Source organism: Callithrix jacchus, chromosome 9 (genome assembly GCF_049354715.1).
Source record: "Callithrix jacchus isolate 240 chromosome 9, calJac240_pri, whole genome shotgun sequence".
NCBI lineage: Eukaryota > Metazoa > Chordata > Mammalia > Primates > Cebidae > Callithrix > Callithrix jacchus.
Window position 1 is genome coordinate 127,978,095 of NC_133510.1, and position 15,293 is coordinate 127,993,387.

At 51.6% G+C, this 15,293-nt stretch overlaps 1 protein-coding gene across 10 annotated transcripts in view; it reads right to left on the reverse strand.

Annotated features, from left to right (window-relative positions):
• The window catches only part of SCARB1 (scavenger receptor class B member 1), an 85,227-nt gene that overhangs the window by 18,129 nt on the left and 51,805 nt on the right, over positions 1–15,293 (reverse strand). For all 10 annotated transcript variants that reach the window (XM_035258147.3, XM_035258146.3, XM_078337715.1 and 7 more), the window contains 3 exons: positions 13,978–14,144; positions 6,336–6,454; positions 1,851–1,924 (listed from right to left, as the gene is read on the reverse strand). In XM_035258147.3, the coding sequence (XP_035114038.1) occupies positions 1,851–1,924; positions 6,336–6,454; positions 13,978–14,144 (360 nt within the window). The remainder of the gene's footprint in view (positions 1–1,850; positions 1,925–6,335; positions 6,455–13,977; positions 14,145–15,293) is intronic.

The following is a 15,293-nucleotide window of genomic DNA, read 5'->3' on the forward strand; positions in this document are numbered from 1 at the left end:
CCAGTATAATCCCTCAACAAGTTCTAGCAGAGCTAATGTTACGGCAAGTGCGGGTGCACGTGGGAGGAAGCAGAAGCCTGGGCGCTGCTGGTAAGAATGGGAACGGGGCAGAGGCTGTGCCAAGTCTGGCTGCTCCTCAAACGGTTAAACAAAGCATTAACATAGGCCCCAGCCATTCCATCCCTCGGCACACACCTAAGGAAAACGGGAATAGATGTCCACACTGGGCTTCGGTGGGAACATTGACAGCTGTATTATCCATAATGGCCAAACATCCATCAACTGATAAATAAGTGTGGCCTGTCCAGACAATGGAATATCAACCAGCCAGGAAATGTACTGATCCACGCTACAACATGAACCTTGAAAACACGATCCTAAATGAAAGAAGCCAGATGCAAAGACCACATAGCATATGATCCCGTGTATATGAGAGCGTATGATCCCGTGTGTATGAGCGTATGATCCCGTGTGTATGAGAGCGTGTGATCCTGTATATGACAGCGTATGAGTCCATGTATATGACAGCATATGATCCCGTGTATATGAGAGCGTATGATCCCGTGTGTATGAGAGCGTATGATCCTGTGTATATGAGAGCGTATGATCCCGTGTGTATGAGAGCGTATGATCCTGTTTATGACAGCGTATGAGTCCATGTATATGACAGCCTATGATCCCGTGTATGAGAGCGTATGATCCCGTGTGTATGAGAGCGTATGATCCCGTGTATATGAGAGCGTATGATCCCATGTGTATGAGAGCGTATGATCCCGTGTGTATGAGAGCGTATGATCCTGTATATGACAGCGTATGAGTCCATGTATATGACAGCATATGATCCCGTGTATATGAGAGCGTATGATCCCGTGTGTATGAGAGCGTATGATCCCGTGTATATGAGAGCATATGATCCCATGTGTATGAGAGCATATGATCCTGTATATGACAGCGTATGAGTCCATGTATATGACAGCGTATGATCCCGTGTGTATGAGAGTGTATGATTCCGTGTGTATGAGAGCGTATGATTCCGTGTGTATCAGAGCGTATGATCCCGTATATGACAGCATATGAGTCCATGTATATGACAGCGTATGATCCCGTGTACATGAGAGGGTATGATCCTGTGTATGTGAGATGCCCAGAACAGGCAAGTCCTCAGAGACAGGAAGTAGAGGAGCGGGGCTGCCCGGGGTTGAGGGAATTGGGAGTGAGTGTTAATGGATGTGTGGTTTCTTTTGGGGGTGATGAAAACGTTCCAAAATTGATTGTGGTGACAGATGCACAATTCAGTGAATAGACCATAAATCATTGAATTGTGTCTTTTATTTTGGGGGAGGGAGTTTGTTTTAATGTTTTAATTTTGAATTGTGCATTTTTAAAGGGTGAGTGTTAGGGTATGTGAATTATATTTCCATAAAGCTGTTTTATTTTAAAAATCAAAAAGAAGACATCAGTGCTCAAAAAATTCTTGTAAAATGAGTAGTCAAACTTAAGAATGCTGTTTGGTAAGTTTCCATTTGCTAACATTAGGTTTTTCCAGGCGTTCATTTTTGCCACTCTGTTGAGTAGGAGACAGCTTGGACTGAAGATTCTGGCGGGGAGGGGGTGAATGTTAAGAAAGAAAAGTGGGGTTCTGGGGAAGGAATATCAGGGTGCAGGTAGGACCTGGCTCAAAACCAAGATCCCTCAGGAGAAGATCTGCAGGGACTGGATTCCTCCCCCAACAGGACCCTCTCCCTTCCCCATGCCCTGGTTCTGGGGTACGCCACTAGAGTCTGGGGCAGGAGCGCTGAGACTCCACATCTCTAATGAGCAATGCAGCCCCAGTGCCAGTCCCCACTCACCCAATGCCTTTGATGGATTTCATGTAGAGGCTCAGCTGCAGTTTCACAGAGCAGTTCATGGGGATTCCAGTGACCTGCAGCAACACACACAGTGAGGAGACTGGCCACCCCCAAGCTCCAGGGATGCCACCAAGCCCTCCTCTCCCTGGTCTCAGGCAAGAGGGCAGACGTCCCAGCTAACTGCCCAGTGGAGCTTGCTTATATCTGACCTAAAACCAGCCGTGGGTTGGGGGAGTCCACGGTTCTAGCAACGTCGTGCAAGTGCCCTGGGATCTCCTCCTGGTTCTCACCCCTTACAGGAAAACAAATGCTCCCACACAGTCACACCCACACCCTCAGGAGGCCCCTTCTGTAAAGCAAGCCTGTCTCGGGGTGGAAAAACCGAATCACTCTCACCCGTCACTAAGACAGTGAGATTTCCCAAAGTGCAGAATGGCAATTTGCAGATGCCCCCTCAACCTCCAAGTTCAGTAACATGGATGAGAATCCCTTCTCAAGTCACCCCCAATTGTCCCTGATCATTCTGAAGAGTAGGTCGCAGCCTGGTGTTTGCATGGTCTCCAATGCCCCTCTAATAACACACCTACACAAAACCTTTGACCGTGGTGCCGAGAGCTGCCCCAGGCTCGCCCCTGCTGGCAGACAACGGTACTTCACATAGAGCCTAACACTTACATAGAGCCTTTTTTTTTTTTTTTAGATTGAATCTCACTCTGTCACCCAGGCTGGAGTGCAGTGGTATGATTTCGGCTCACTGCAACCTCCACCTCCTGGGTTCAAGTGATTCTCCTGCCTCAGTCTCCCGAGTAGCTGGGAGCCACCATGCCTGGCTAATTTTTGTATTTTTAGTACAGATGGGGTTTCACCATATTGGCCAGGTTGGTCTTTAACTCCTGACCTCACGATCTGCCTGCCTCGGCCTCCCAAAGTGCTGGTATTCCAGGCATGAGCCACCGTGCCCAGCCAGACTAATATATTTTTCCTTGTTCATTTTTTATGGTTGTATTCTTTTTTGGAGAATTTTGTAATTTCCTAGTTGAGGTAGTAATAAAAAGCTTCCTTTGTGCAGAAATGTATTTTTTATTTTTATTTTTTTTTGAGACAGAGTCTCACTCAGTCATCCAGGCTGGAGTGCAGTTGCTCACTGCAACCTCTGCCTCCTGAGTTCAAGTAATTGTCCTGCCTCAGCACCCCCAGTAGTTGGGACTACAGGTGTGTACCACCATACTTGGCTAATTTTTGTTACTTTTAGTAAAGACAGGGTTTCACCATGTTGACCAGGCTGGTCTCGAACTCTTGGCCACAAGTGATCGGTCCACCTCAGCCTCCGAAAGTGCTGGGATTACAGGGTGAGCCACCGAGTCTGGCCTATTCATCATTATTATTTTAGTAGAGACAGAGTCTCACTATGTTGCCCAGGCTGGTCTTGAACTCCTAGTCTCCAGTGACCTTCCTGCCTCAGCCTCCCAAAGCACTGGAATTACAGCCATGAGCAACTAGACCCAGCTCTTTTTTTTTTTTTTGAAAGTAAATAACAGAAGTGAAACGCGTATGTCAACGAACACAAGAAGGTGGTTCCAGAAGGAAGTGGGGAAACTACAGTGGAAATAAAACCCGATTTGGGGTCACAGAACTGCAACTGGGTCTTCTTAACTGAGAGCTGCTTCCTTAGCCATAAACGAGAGATAATGCAAGAGCAAAAAAAGGTATGCAAGACAGCCACACTCGGGGCCATAAATGCCTGGCTTAGGGTCACGTGCACTGCAGGGAAAGCTGTCTTCTTCATTATGACCCTTGACGCCAGGACTGGGGAGCACTTGCCCTCCAGGATCTGGGGAGATGGGCGTGAGAGCTCCGGTGAGTCGGACAGTTCGCACTGAAGGCCTGAAGCTGCTCTCCTTAGGAATTCTGCTGGCAAGGCCGGCCCTTGGCTGGCATCCAGAAACCCAGATTTCAGGAGGGTCCCCACCATCCCCTAGGTGATGAGAGTCGTTCACTGGGCCGAAATTATTTGTACAAACAATCTGGCTCCTGCTCAGCACCTGCTTTCCTTCTCAGGGTCTAGAATTTTGGTATCTGCCACGTGATTGACCCCTACGCACTGAAATTCTGATGGGCTCCCCTGCTAGACAGCATCGCCTACACGTTGCCACAACTCGTGGCCGAAGACATTAGGTGCATCCTGCGCAACTCCCCCTGGGAGAAGACTCTGGAAGCTCCAGCCTGGCTGTCCCCAGGTTCACCCTAGGTGCTTCTCCCTTTGCTAATTTTGCTTTGAATTTTGTCATTCTCCTAAGTCTTAGCTGTGATACCACCATAAGCAGAGTCCTGGGAGTCCCCGTCCCCATGCCCTCCCCCAGTTAAAGTGGCCGCGTGGAAGCAGCTTCCAACATGCATTCGGTTTTCAAGGCTAATGGCCAACAGGCAGCAAGCGGCTTTCAGGATCCCTCTCTTCCCAACGTGCCCAGCTCAAAACACAAAGAAACAGAGCCCGCTTCCTCTCCCTGTGCACCTCAAGCTGATCTGGAGGCAGAGGTGGAGGCAGCAGCTAATGTGGCTGCAGAACAGCCGTTTTCCTCTCCCTGGGCTCCCGGACTTAACTCCCTCTTTCTTGATGTGAGCGGGGGCACTGTGGGGGAGAAAATCTGTGCCCTGAAAGTAAAGTGATCAGTGAGAGCACAGAGGGGACTGTGTTCATGGTGGAATTCTGTGGAAGAGCAAGAGAGGTCGGAGGAGGAATTAACTGAGAAGAGAGGGAAGGAAGGAAGAGAGCCGGGGCGAGGCAGGGGCTGAGGGGGTCGGGAAGGACAAAGAAAAACGGTGCACAACAGCATTCGCAGTGGGGCTTCGGGAACGGCCTGAGGAGCACAGCAACGGGGCAAACGCACACAGCGTCCCCAGACAACAAAAACCAGAACTACCGGGCCGGGCACAGTGGCTCAAACCTGTAATCCCAGCACTTTGGGAGGCCAAGGTGGGTGGATCACCTGAGGTCAGGAGTTCGAGACCAGCCTGGCCAACGTGGTGAAACCCAATCTCTAATAAAAATACAAAAATTAGCCAGGCATGGTGGCATATGCCTGTGATCCCCGCTACTTGGGAGGCTGAGGCAGGGGAATTGCTTGAACCCGGGAGGAGAAGGTTGCAGTGAGCAGAGATCACACCACTGCACTCCAGCCTGGGTGACCAGAGTGAGACTCCATCTCAAAAAAAAAAAAAAAAAGAAAGTTGAATTCATGGAAGCAGAGGTTAGAATACCGGCTACCAGGGGCTGGGAAGGCAGGCGGGGATGGGGGTCAGTTAAAGGATACAGGATTTCAGTTAGGAGGAGCAAGTTCAGATCTCCCGTACAGCAGAGCAGCGGTCACCACACTGCGCTGTACGACATGACAGTGGCTACACTGAACAGCCATGTCCTGCATACCTGAAATTTGCTGATCGTGGACTGTAAATGTTCTCACCACTAACACACGGTCAGTACGTGGAGTGATGCCTAGGTTAACTGGCTTTCTTAGGCATTCCACAATATATACGCACATCACAGTATCACATTGTACACCTCAAAAATACACAGCTCTCCTTTTTCAATTCAGAAAATTAATCTTGGCTGGGCACAGTGGCTCAAGCCTGTAATCCCAGCACTTTGGGAGGCCTAGACAGGAGGATCGCTTGTGTCCAGGAGTTTGAGAGCAGACTGGGCAACATGGTGATCTCTACAAAAGATAAAAATTAGCCAGGCGTGGTGGCACATGTCTGTAGTCCCAGCTACCAGGGAGGGTGAGAGGGGAGGATCACCTGAGCCCAGCGAGATCAAGGCTGCAGTGAGCCATGATCATGCCACTGCACTCCAGCCTGGGCAACAGAGTGAGACCCTGTCTCAAAAAAAATTAATTTTACTAAAGGCCCAAGGAAGAGACCACAAGTGCCCACCGAGGAAACAGAAAACCCACAGATTTCTGAATCAATGGTAGCAGCCACTGAGTCCAACTGGGCATATTTTACAGAGACCAGAGGTGCCAAGAAAAGAGGCCACGGGCTGAGGGCATGTCCCTGGGAGGGCCAGATGTCCAGCTCCCTGCCTGTAGACAGAACTTCACACGGGACAAATTCCCTGTGTGATTTATCTGCAAGGTGTTCCAGGCTCTCCCTAAAGATCTTTATGGTATCGTGACACATCCAGAGGGCTGCCTCCAGCTCACATGTAGGAGACACCCCAGCTGATAAGTTCTAATTAATTTACTGTCTTGGGGTTCACTGATAGAACCAGTACCTTAGAAAGGGATCATAAATCCCTTGAACTACCTTGAACTATGGAGTCGCGTTAAAGCAAGGACCTTGGGTGCCTCGAGAGCCTAAAAGCCAGGCTTCCCACCACCCCAGCCCACAGTGGCTCTGTGCTTGCGGGGAGAGGAGGCGGCCAGGTGTGTCCCAACCAGGACCCAGCGCCCCCACCCCCACCCACCGCAGAGGATGGCAGCGGCTCACCGGGTGGATGTCCAGGAACAAGGAGTGTGCCTCCTGGTTAGGGTGCAGGCCAGTCACCGCTTCAGCCAGGACCGGGTCAGCGTAGAGGAAGTGAGGATGGGAGAGAAACAAGGGGGCACCTGGAAGGCAGAGGGGCAGGGAGGGGCATCAGGCGAGGACAGCGCATCGGCAGGCCCTGCCAGGCTGGAGGTCTGCAAAGAGCTGCGGTCCACAGAGCACCCCCGTGGAGACGACAAGATAACCAGACAAGGAGGACCCCCTCCTCCATTCTGTAAAGAGCCCGGGCCCTAAGCTGAGGGCTAAACTCGGCACCAGAGATGGGGTGAGGCAAGAGCCGCTGATTCCGGCAGGAGAAACCAAAGGAAGGCAGAGGCCTCTCACAGGAGCAGGAGGAGGCCTTGGCAGTGAGTTCCAGGTAGGAGGGATGGCAGAAAAACACAGGGAGGGGAGAGGCATGGAGCACACGGGAGCTAGGGAGACGAGGATGGAAAAGGCGACGCCAGATTTGCACCTGGGTATGGGGAGGGTGTCTCGAGCACAAGCCAGGCAGCCCACGCTGCCCCCTGCAGGCCACGCAGCAACAATCGGAGCTCAGGTGTGTGCACCTGCGGCCAGGTCTCCCACACCTGCTACAAACCTGAGGTCAACCTCGCCACGGACCAGCCAAACCAGGCAAACACCAGCTCACCTGAGGGACAAGTTAACAAGGAACAGTGGGCAGGCCTCTCTTCAAAGCTCACGAGGGCCAGGCGCCATGGCTCACCCCTGTAATCCCAACACTTTGGGAGGCCTCAGCAGGCAGATCACTTGTGCCCAGGAATTGTAGACCAGTCTGGGCAACATGGCAAGACCCCATCTCTACAAAAAAATACAAAAATTAGCCTGGCAGGGTGCTGTGTGCATGTAGTCCCAGCTACTCAGGAGGCTGAGGCGGGAGAATCACTTGAGCCTCAGGGGTTGAGGCCGCAGTGAGCCGTGATTGTGCCACAGAACTCTGGCCCGGGCAACAGAGCAAGATTCTGTCTCAAAAGAAAAAAAAAATTTAAAAAGCTCACAAGGACCCAGACCTTGCTAATCCACAAACAGAGCCAACAGGTGGTGAGCAGGGGCTGGGGGAGGAGGCAGGAGTGATCAGCTGATGAGTCTGGGTCTCCTTTCGGTGTGATGAAAATGTTCTCGAGTGAGATACAGGTGACGGCTGCACAACGTTTTGACTGGGCTAAATGCCACCGAATCGTTCACTTCAAAATGGTTAATTTTATGTTCCATGAATTGTGCCTCAGTAAGAAAGAAAAACAAAACAAACAAAAAACAAATCAAACTCACAAGGTCTCCTTCCCACAAAGCGTCAGCCCTTCCTCACTGCCGACCAGAGGACCAGTAACCACGCTTCCATGCACCTCCCCTTACCCCTCGGAAGTACCTCTGCTTTTCTTAGCAAAGCCAGGCATTGGTGTGAAATAAAAGCTGGGATTTTGATCCATGTCAGGCCTCTTCTTTCTCAGTCCTTGTGCATCCCTGGCCTTAAGGTTTCTCAAGCAGCATTCATGCCAGAACCTCTGCACTGTTATACTCTGAACCAACTGCCGCTGCCATCCTGCAATCTCTGTATTTTAAAGGGAAGCTTTACAGCTGTGCCATTCCTGGCACACACTTGCCGCAATTAGAAAGTACATATTTGAGCCAGATGCGGTGGCTCACACCTGTGATCCCAGTACTTTGGGAGGCCGAGGTGGGCAGATCACTTGAGGTCAGAAGTTCAAGATCAACCTGGGCGACATGGTGAGATCCCCATCTCTACTAAAAATACAAAAATCAGCCAGGCCTGGTACGAGCCTGTAATCCCAGCTACTCGGGAGGCTGAGGAAGGAGAATTGCTTGAACTCGGGAGGCAGAGGTTTCAGAGGTTGCAGTAGGTGAGATTGCACCACTGCACTCCAGCCTGGATGACAGTTTGTAGAGTCTGCAGTGAGCCAAGATAGTGCCACTGCACTCCAGCCTTGGCGACAGAGAGAGAGTGTCAAAAAAAAGGAAGGAAGGAAGGAAGGAAGGAAGGAAGGAAGGAAGGAAGGAAGGAAGGAAGGAAGGAAGGAAGGAAGGAAGGAAGGGAAAATATTTCAATAAATATCATGCAAAATAATGAATGTTGTAAGTTCTAACTAGAACCTGTTACTGCACAGGCTTCAGCTGGAAGCCCTGGTCTTTTTCTGTTTAAAACAAAAAAAGACTGATGAGTGTGGAAGGGTCTTGGAGCCCTCTCAGCACCAACAGAGACCTTCTCCTGCAGGTGATGGCAAGCAGAGAAAGAGGATGGGCCCAGAAGCTCCCTCTCAGCTCCCTGGACCTTCTGAAGCTATCCCAAGAACCCGCAGGGAGAATGTCCTCCACAATTTGGAAAACGCTGCCTCTCATCCTCCCATCTCAGGCAAAAGAGCCATGTGACACAAGCCTTTTTGCCCAATAGGGCACACACGAGCATCGCCCCCAAGTGGAAACACTCTCATGGCCCCCCATGGAGGAGGCAGCCACAGAGCCAGACCCTGGAGGAATCTCAAGCAAGCCCTGGCCCACCCACAGCCCCAGGTGGAGATCAAGCTGGGATGGGGCAACGTGCCAGGCCCCGCCCTAGCTTCAGAGGGCAAGTCTGCGTGGGCCCGTGCACGTTTCTTCCAATTTTATTACCAAACATGCCGAGAGAGATATTCCTGGCAATAAGTGGTAATTAATTTATAGCTTTATGGTGTATCTAGCCAGACATAATTGCCCAGGATTGCCACAGATGATAATTGGTTAGCTCTATGAGGCAAGTCGGAGGCCCTTGTGCAACAGGGAGGTTTGAGATGAGGGAGGTGTCCAAGTCCAGCGGGTTTCAAGGCGCAGAAAGGCAAAGGCGTGGGTACCTTTACTCTTTAGACAAAACGCCACAGAAACACGGACATGGGTGCACCACATGACACGTGTGCACCACGGTATGGTCAAAAACAGGAAGTCGGATGCCCAGGAGCGACGGAAGGAGTGAGAGGATGGAGGTGGCGCCCAGGATGGAACACCACGCAGCAAGGAAGAGGTGCTGCAGCCGCCACAACGTCACGGACGAATCACAGCAGGGTGCTCCGGGGTGCACAGGCCGGAAAAGGAGAAACAGGAATCTGGCTTTGGGTCCATTCGCATGGAGATGCAAACCAGCTGAGCTCTGGGGCTGGACAGCAGGGCGGTGGGAGGAGCGTGAGCGGCATCTGGCCTGTTGTGTTCTGTTTCTCAGTCAGGGTGCTGGCCACGTGGTGCGTTGACTTTGTCAAGTTTCAAACTCTGCACGTCAGCCGGGCGCAGCGGCTCATGCCTGTAATCCCAGCACTTTGGGCAGGAGAATCGCTTGAGCCCAGAACTTCAAGACTAGCCTGGGCAATATGATAAGACCCCCTCTCTACAAAAAATTTAAAAATTAGCTGGGCATAGTAGCAAGTGCCTGTAGTCCCAACGGCTTGGGAGGCTGAGGTGGGAGGATCAATCAAGTGATGGAGGTCAGGCTGCAGTGAGCTGTGATGGTACCACTCACTCCAGCCTGGGCAACAGAGTGAGACCCTGGCTCAAAAAAACAAAGCAAAAAACCCCCGAAACTGCATGAGTCATCTGGGAACGTCTCTGTATCTGTGTATATTTTGTTTAGAAGCAAAAACTAACCCCAGGCAAGACGGCACAACCTCATCTCCACAAAAAATTTCAAAATAAAATAAATTAGCCAGATGTGGTGGTGTAGCCCGGTGCTGTCAGCTACCTGGGAGGCTAAGGTGAGACAATCATTTGAGCCCAGGAGGTCGAGGCTGCCGTGAGCTGTGACTGCACCACTGCACTTGAGCATGGGCAAAGAGTGAAACCCTGTCTCAAAAATGTTAGTAAAAAAAGAAAAAAACGTTATTTAAACAAATATTTTAAAATTCCCTTGCGCTTTTGAAAGTCTTTTGGCAGATGTGCTAACAGAAGGCAGGGCACACCTCATCCCAAGCCCCTGGAAGGGCTGGGCATGTCATTTCTCCCCCTTCTTCTGGTCCCTACACCCCTACTTTCCCTACTTTCACTCAGCCTTGTGCTTCCAGTGGGGCCAGCCCACCCAGGGAGCCAGCTGAGCAGGCGACACGAGCCTGGCCAATCAGCATAGTCCACCTCAGCTACTGTGATTGGTTCAGAGCTGGGCATGGGTGCCAGGCGGACCAGTTAGAGCAAACCCTGGGATTTGTGCTGGACTGGAGGAAACGCAGGTGGCCCACTTTCTGCAGGATTCGGATCTGGGTGGAGGTGAGCCCGGAGCCTCCACAGGCAGCCAGGGGGGAGAGCCTGCCTGCCAGCAAAGCCAGTCCAGCAGAAAAGTGAGCTGGGACTTGGCAGGAGCAACTTCCAGGCAACATCTAAGTTCTGGACTTGTGCCTAATGCAGGGATCTGCCCTGGAATTTTTCATTACGCAAACCAAGAAGTGCCCTTTTGGCCTAAATCAAGTGGAGTCCAGCATCTGCCACTTGCCACCATTGCTGTAACTCACCTCCTATCAGGCAGAATCTCAATCTTCAGTGCAGAAATCCCCACCAACACCAGCAAAGAAAGAATGAAACACAGGCCAATGCCCAGGTGGGCCAGACAGGACCAGGAGACAGCCCCAAACCATTCGCTCACAGGGTGCTCTGTTCCGCCGGAAATGGGGGAAACCGTCCGACCTGTTGACTGTCCTTCCTCCTGACCCCTGCTGGTCTAGGACTCTAGACCAGCCCTTCAGAGTCGCCGTCTCCAGCTGCAGGTCGGGGCTTCAACCAAAAAAGGCTCCCAAAAGGCAAGACGCAGTCAAACAGAAGGTCAGCTTCCAGTCCCACCAACCCTTGGTCACATCCAGCCCCAAGCCTCCATTTCCGAAGTATGGAACACACTCGCCATCCCTATATTCAAATATTGTATGAGTATCCATTAAATGCAGGCCACAATTCTAGAAGCTAGGAATAAGACCAAGAGTTTGTCTGCTCAGAAGTCCAGACAAAGAGCACTACAAGCAGGGGAAGCGGCCCATGCAAAGGCCCTGAGGCAGCTCTGACCTCGATATATACTCGACACAGTGAGAAGGCACCAAGGCTGAAGAATAATGAACAGGGCACATGTGGGGAGAAATGGAGTCAGAGAGGCCAGCAGGGGCTGGATCCTTCAGAGATGCCAGGGCGGGACGGGGGCTGGATCCTTCAGAGATGCTAGGGCGGGACGGGGGCTGGATCCTTCAGAGATGCTAGGGCGGGACGGGGGCTGGATCCTTCAGAGATGCTAGGGCGGGACGGGGGCTGGATCCTGTGGGGTCCAGGGCCACGGTGGGGAGTTTGGACCTCACTATGAATGCAGAAAAGGCTGCTGGACATTTTAACAGTACAGTGGCAATCTGCATTTTTTTTTTGAGATGTATTTTTCTACCAAAAATACAAAGAATTAGCCATTGCCTAGGCTGGAGTGCAGTCGTGTGATCACAGGTCACGCAGCCTTGACCTCTGGGCTCAAGCTCCCACTCCAGCCTCCCACATAGCTAGCACTACAGGCAGGCACCGCCATGCCTGGCTAATTTTTTGTTTTTTGGTTTTTTTTTTGGTAGAGAGAGGTCTTGCTATGTTGCCCAGGCTCGTCTTGAACTCTTGGCCTCCCACCCGCCTCGGCCTCCCACAGAATTGTGATTACAGGCGTGAGCCACCACACTGACCCGTGTTGCTAAAAGATCCCTCTGCTGCCGTTGGATGCTACAGAACTTCCTATGATGATGGAAACGTTCTCTATCTGCGCTATCCAAGACGGTAGCCGCTAGACACACACGGCTTATGAGCATTTAACATACGGCCAGTGCAGCCAAGGAACTGCCTTTTCATTTGATTTCATTTGAATCAATTTCAATTTAAACAGCCACACAAGGCCAGCAGTGACCGCACTGGATGGTCTAGAAGCTGGACAGTACAGTGGCAACGCTGCATTGCGGGGTGGGCTATTGAAAGGGCTGGACCACCAGGAAGGATGTGTCCATGGCCTGGATGATGCAGCGGGGGATGGGAGGGCGAGAGAGAGGGAGGAGCGAGGACTCAACCTGGAGGTAACACCATCGGGGCCTGTTGATGTAATGGAAGAGCTGGGTGAGGACAGGGAATCCAACTGCCACCCGAGGGTCCAGACTGAGCAGCTGGAGGTGGGGGCGCCTCTGGGCCTGGCACACAGCTGAGACGCACCAACAATGCCAGCAAACAGCATGCCAGCACCAGTCCTCCCATCTGCCCAGCCGCCCCACACCGCGGAACGAGAGGATGTTACAAAACACACAGACCCTCTCCAGCCTCTTTCCATCTCAGAATGGGGTGAAGGGTCCTTCCCACCAAGCCTCACTTTCAAGTTCCAAGTCACGGTGTGGGAGGGCGGACGAACTGCCGCCCAGACATATCCATGCCCTAAGCCCCAGAGCCCATGGCTATGTTAGGTCACAGGGCAAAGGGGCACTGAACCTGCTCAGCAGCTGCCTTGAAGGTCGGGACGCTGGGCCGGGCACAGTGGCTCCGGCCTGTAATTCTAGCGCTTCAACAGGCAGAGTGGGTGGATCACATGAGGCCAGGCATTTGAGTCCAGCAAGGGTAACGTGGTGAGACAACATCTCTACAAAAAGTTTACAAAAATAAAACTAGCTAGGTATCATGGTTCGCACCTGTGGTCCCAGCTACTCAGGAGGCTGAGGCAGGAGGATCACTTGAGCCGGTGAGGTAGAGGCTGCACTGAGCTATATTCCAGCCCCAGGCTACAGAGTGATACCTTGTCTCAAAAAATAAAAATAGGCTGGGCGCGGTCACTCACACCTGTAATCCCAGCACTTTGGGAGGCCAAGTCAGGTGAATCGCTTGAGGTCAGGAGTTCAAGACCAGCTTGGGCAACATGGTGAAACCCCATCTCTAGCAAAAATACAAAGAATTAGCCAGGTGTGGTGGCGCATGCCTGTGGTCCCAGCTACTCGGGAGGCTGAGGTGGGAGGATCACTTGAGCCTGGGTGGCGGAGGTTGCAATGAGCTGAAATGGCACCACTGCACTCCAACCTGGGTGACAGAGACTCTGTCTCAAAAAAAAATAAAAATAAACAAGATTGGGAGATTGTCCTGGGGTTTTCAGGAGAATATAATGTGGTCTAAAGGGTCCTTAGAACTGGAAGAGGGGGCAGAGAAAGAAATTCCAGGACACAGTGGATCAGAAGGACGCTGTGTTGTCAGCCTCAAAGGTGGAGGAAGGGCCCGGGACCCAAGAAGTCCAGAGGGGCCTCTAGAAGCCGGAAAAGGCAGATCCGGATTCTCAGAGCCTCCAGAAGGAACGCAGCCTCCTTGATCTGAGCGCGGGGAGACCCACACGGACTTCTGAACCACAGAACTGCAAGATACCAAGTGTGTGCTGCTCTAAGTTCATGGGAATCAACTGTGGCAGCAACTAATAGACACGGCATTTCTTCCTCTTGAGATCCTCTTCCCGAGGTCCTCATTATCTTCAGGTTAATGGGATTATCAAGAGTACAGAGGCCACAGATTAAGCAGACAGCCTGGGGCAGATAAACCCCCAGTTGGCCCCACCCTCCTCGCACCCTCCCAGCACAGGGTCGACACGTACTGAACCTGCAGGTGCTGACGTTCTGAATTCCAGACTCTCGGCAAGGGCAGAAGCCTTCATTGGGTGGGTAGGTGGACCCATTGGCGAACAGGGTTTTGGGGGCCACGAAGCGGTAGGTGGGGATGCCTTCAAACTCCCCTGGCTCTTTGTACATGAGCTTCATGGACCTGCAGGGGACAGACAAGGTGAGAGGGGACACCCAGACCCGGTGGCCAGAGCCAGACCCTGCCAAAGGCTGCCCAGATCCGGCGCTACCACCTCTCAGGTCCACGCTGCCCCCATCTCTTGCCCGGGTAGCTGAAGAGACCTCCTAACTGGCCTCTCTGCTTCGACTCTGCCTCCCTACCCACACCCATGTGTTAGCCACAGCCAGATAAAGTTTTACTAAAGAACAGATGCCAGGCACCATGGCTTACACCTGTAACCCCAGCACTTTGGGAGGCCGAGGTGGGAGGATCACTTGAGCCCAGGAGTTCAAGACCAGCCTGGGCAACATGGTGAAACCCAGTCTCTTAAAAAAAACTTTTTTGAAAGTTATGAAATTAAAAAAAGAACAGAAGACATCATGCCCCTGAAAGCCAGTGACCTTTCTAGTCTAACCTACCATTAGGATGCATTGTCCTTCTCCAGCTCCTGCCTAGCTCTGCTCAGCACCCCGCCACCTTCCCTGGCCCAGGGCCTCCTTGCGGTTCCTAAGCATGCTCCCTCCTGCCCCAGGCCCTTTGCATCAGCCGCTGCCTCTGCCTAAGAAGTCTTCTCTCGCATCTTCATCCATTAAACTTCAGATCTCAGTTCAGCTGTCACTTCCTCAGGTGGTAGCACTGTCCCCCAAACCCACCCCATTCACCCTCCATCCGTTCACACTCCTGCACTTTCTCAAAAGCACTTCTGAACTTGAACATGCACTGTGCTACCCACTCTGTCCACAGCAGCCACTCCTTAAGCGTGGCTGCCCATCCTGCCTTTGACGTGGGGCGAGTCCAAATTGGGATGCAAATATAAAATACATCCCAGATTTCTAACGCTTGCTAGCAAAAAAATAAAACAACCAAAACTCCTCAATTACACTTGAAGTGATTACATTTTTGATATATGAGGTCAAATAAAATACGTTATTCAAAATAATTTCACCAATTTCTTGTTACTTGTATTAATGCAGCTACTAAGAGTTTTTAACTGCGTGTGTGCCTTGCCTATTTTGATTGATTGGAAAGTGCCAGCTTAGATAATGGTATTATGTCAACGTCACATTTCCTCATTTTGATAATAGCATTGTGGTTATGTAAGAAAATGTCCTCATTTCTGAATAACACCCA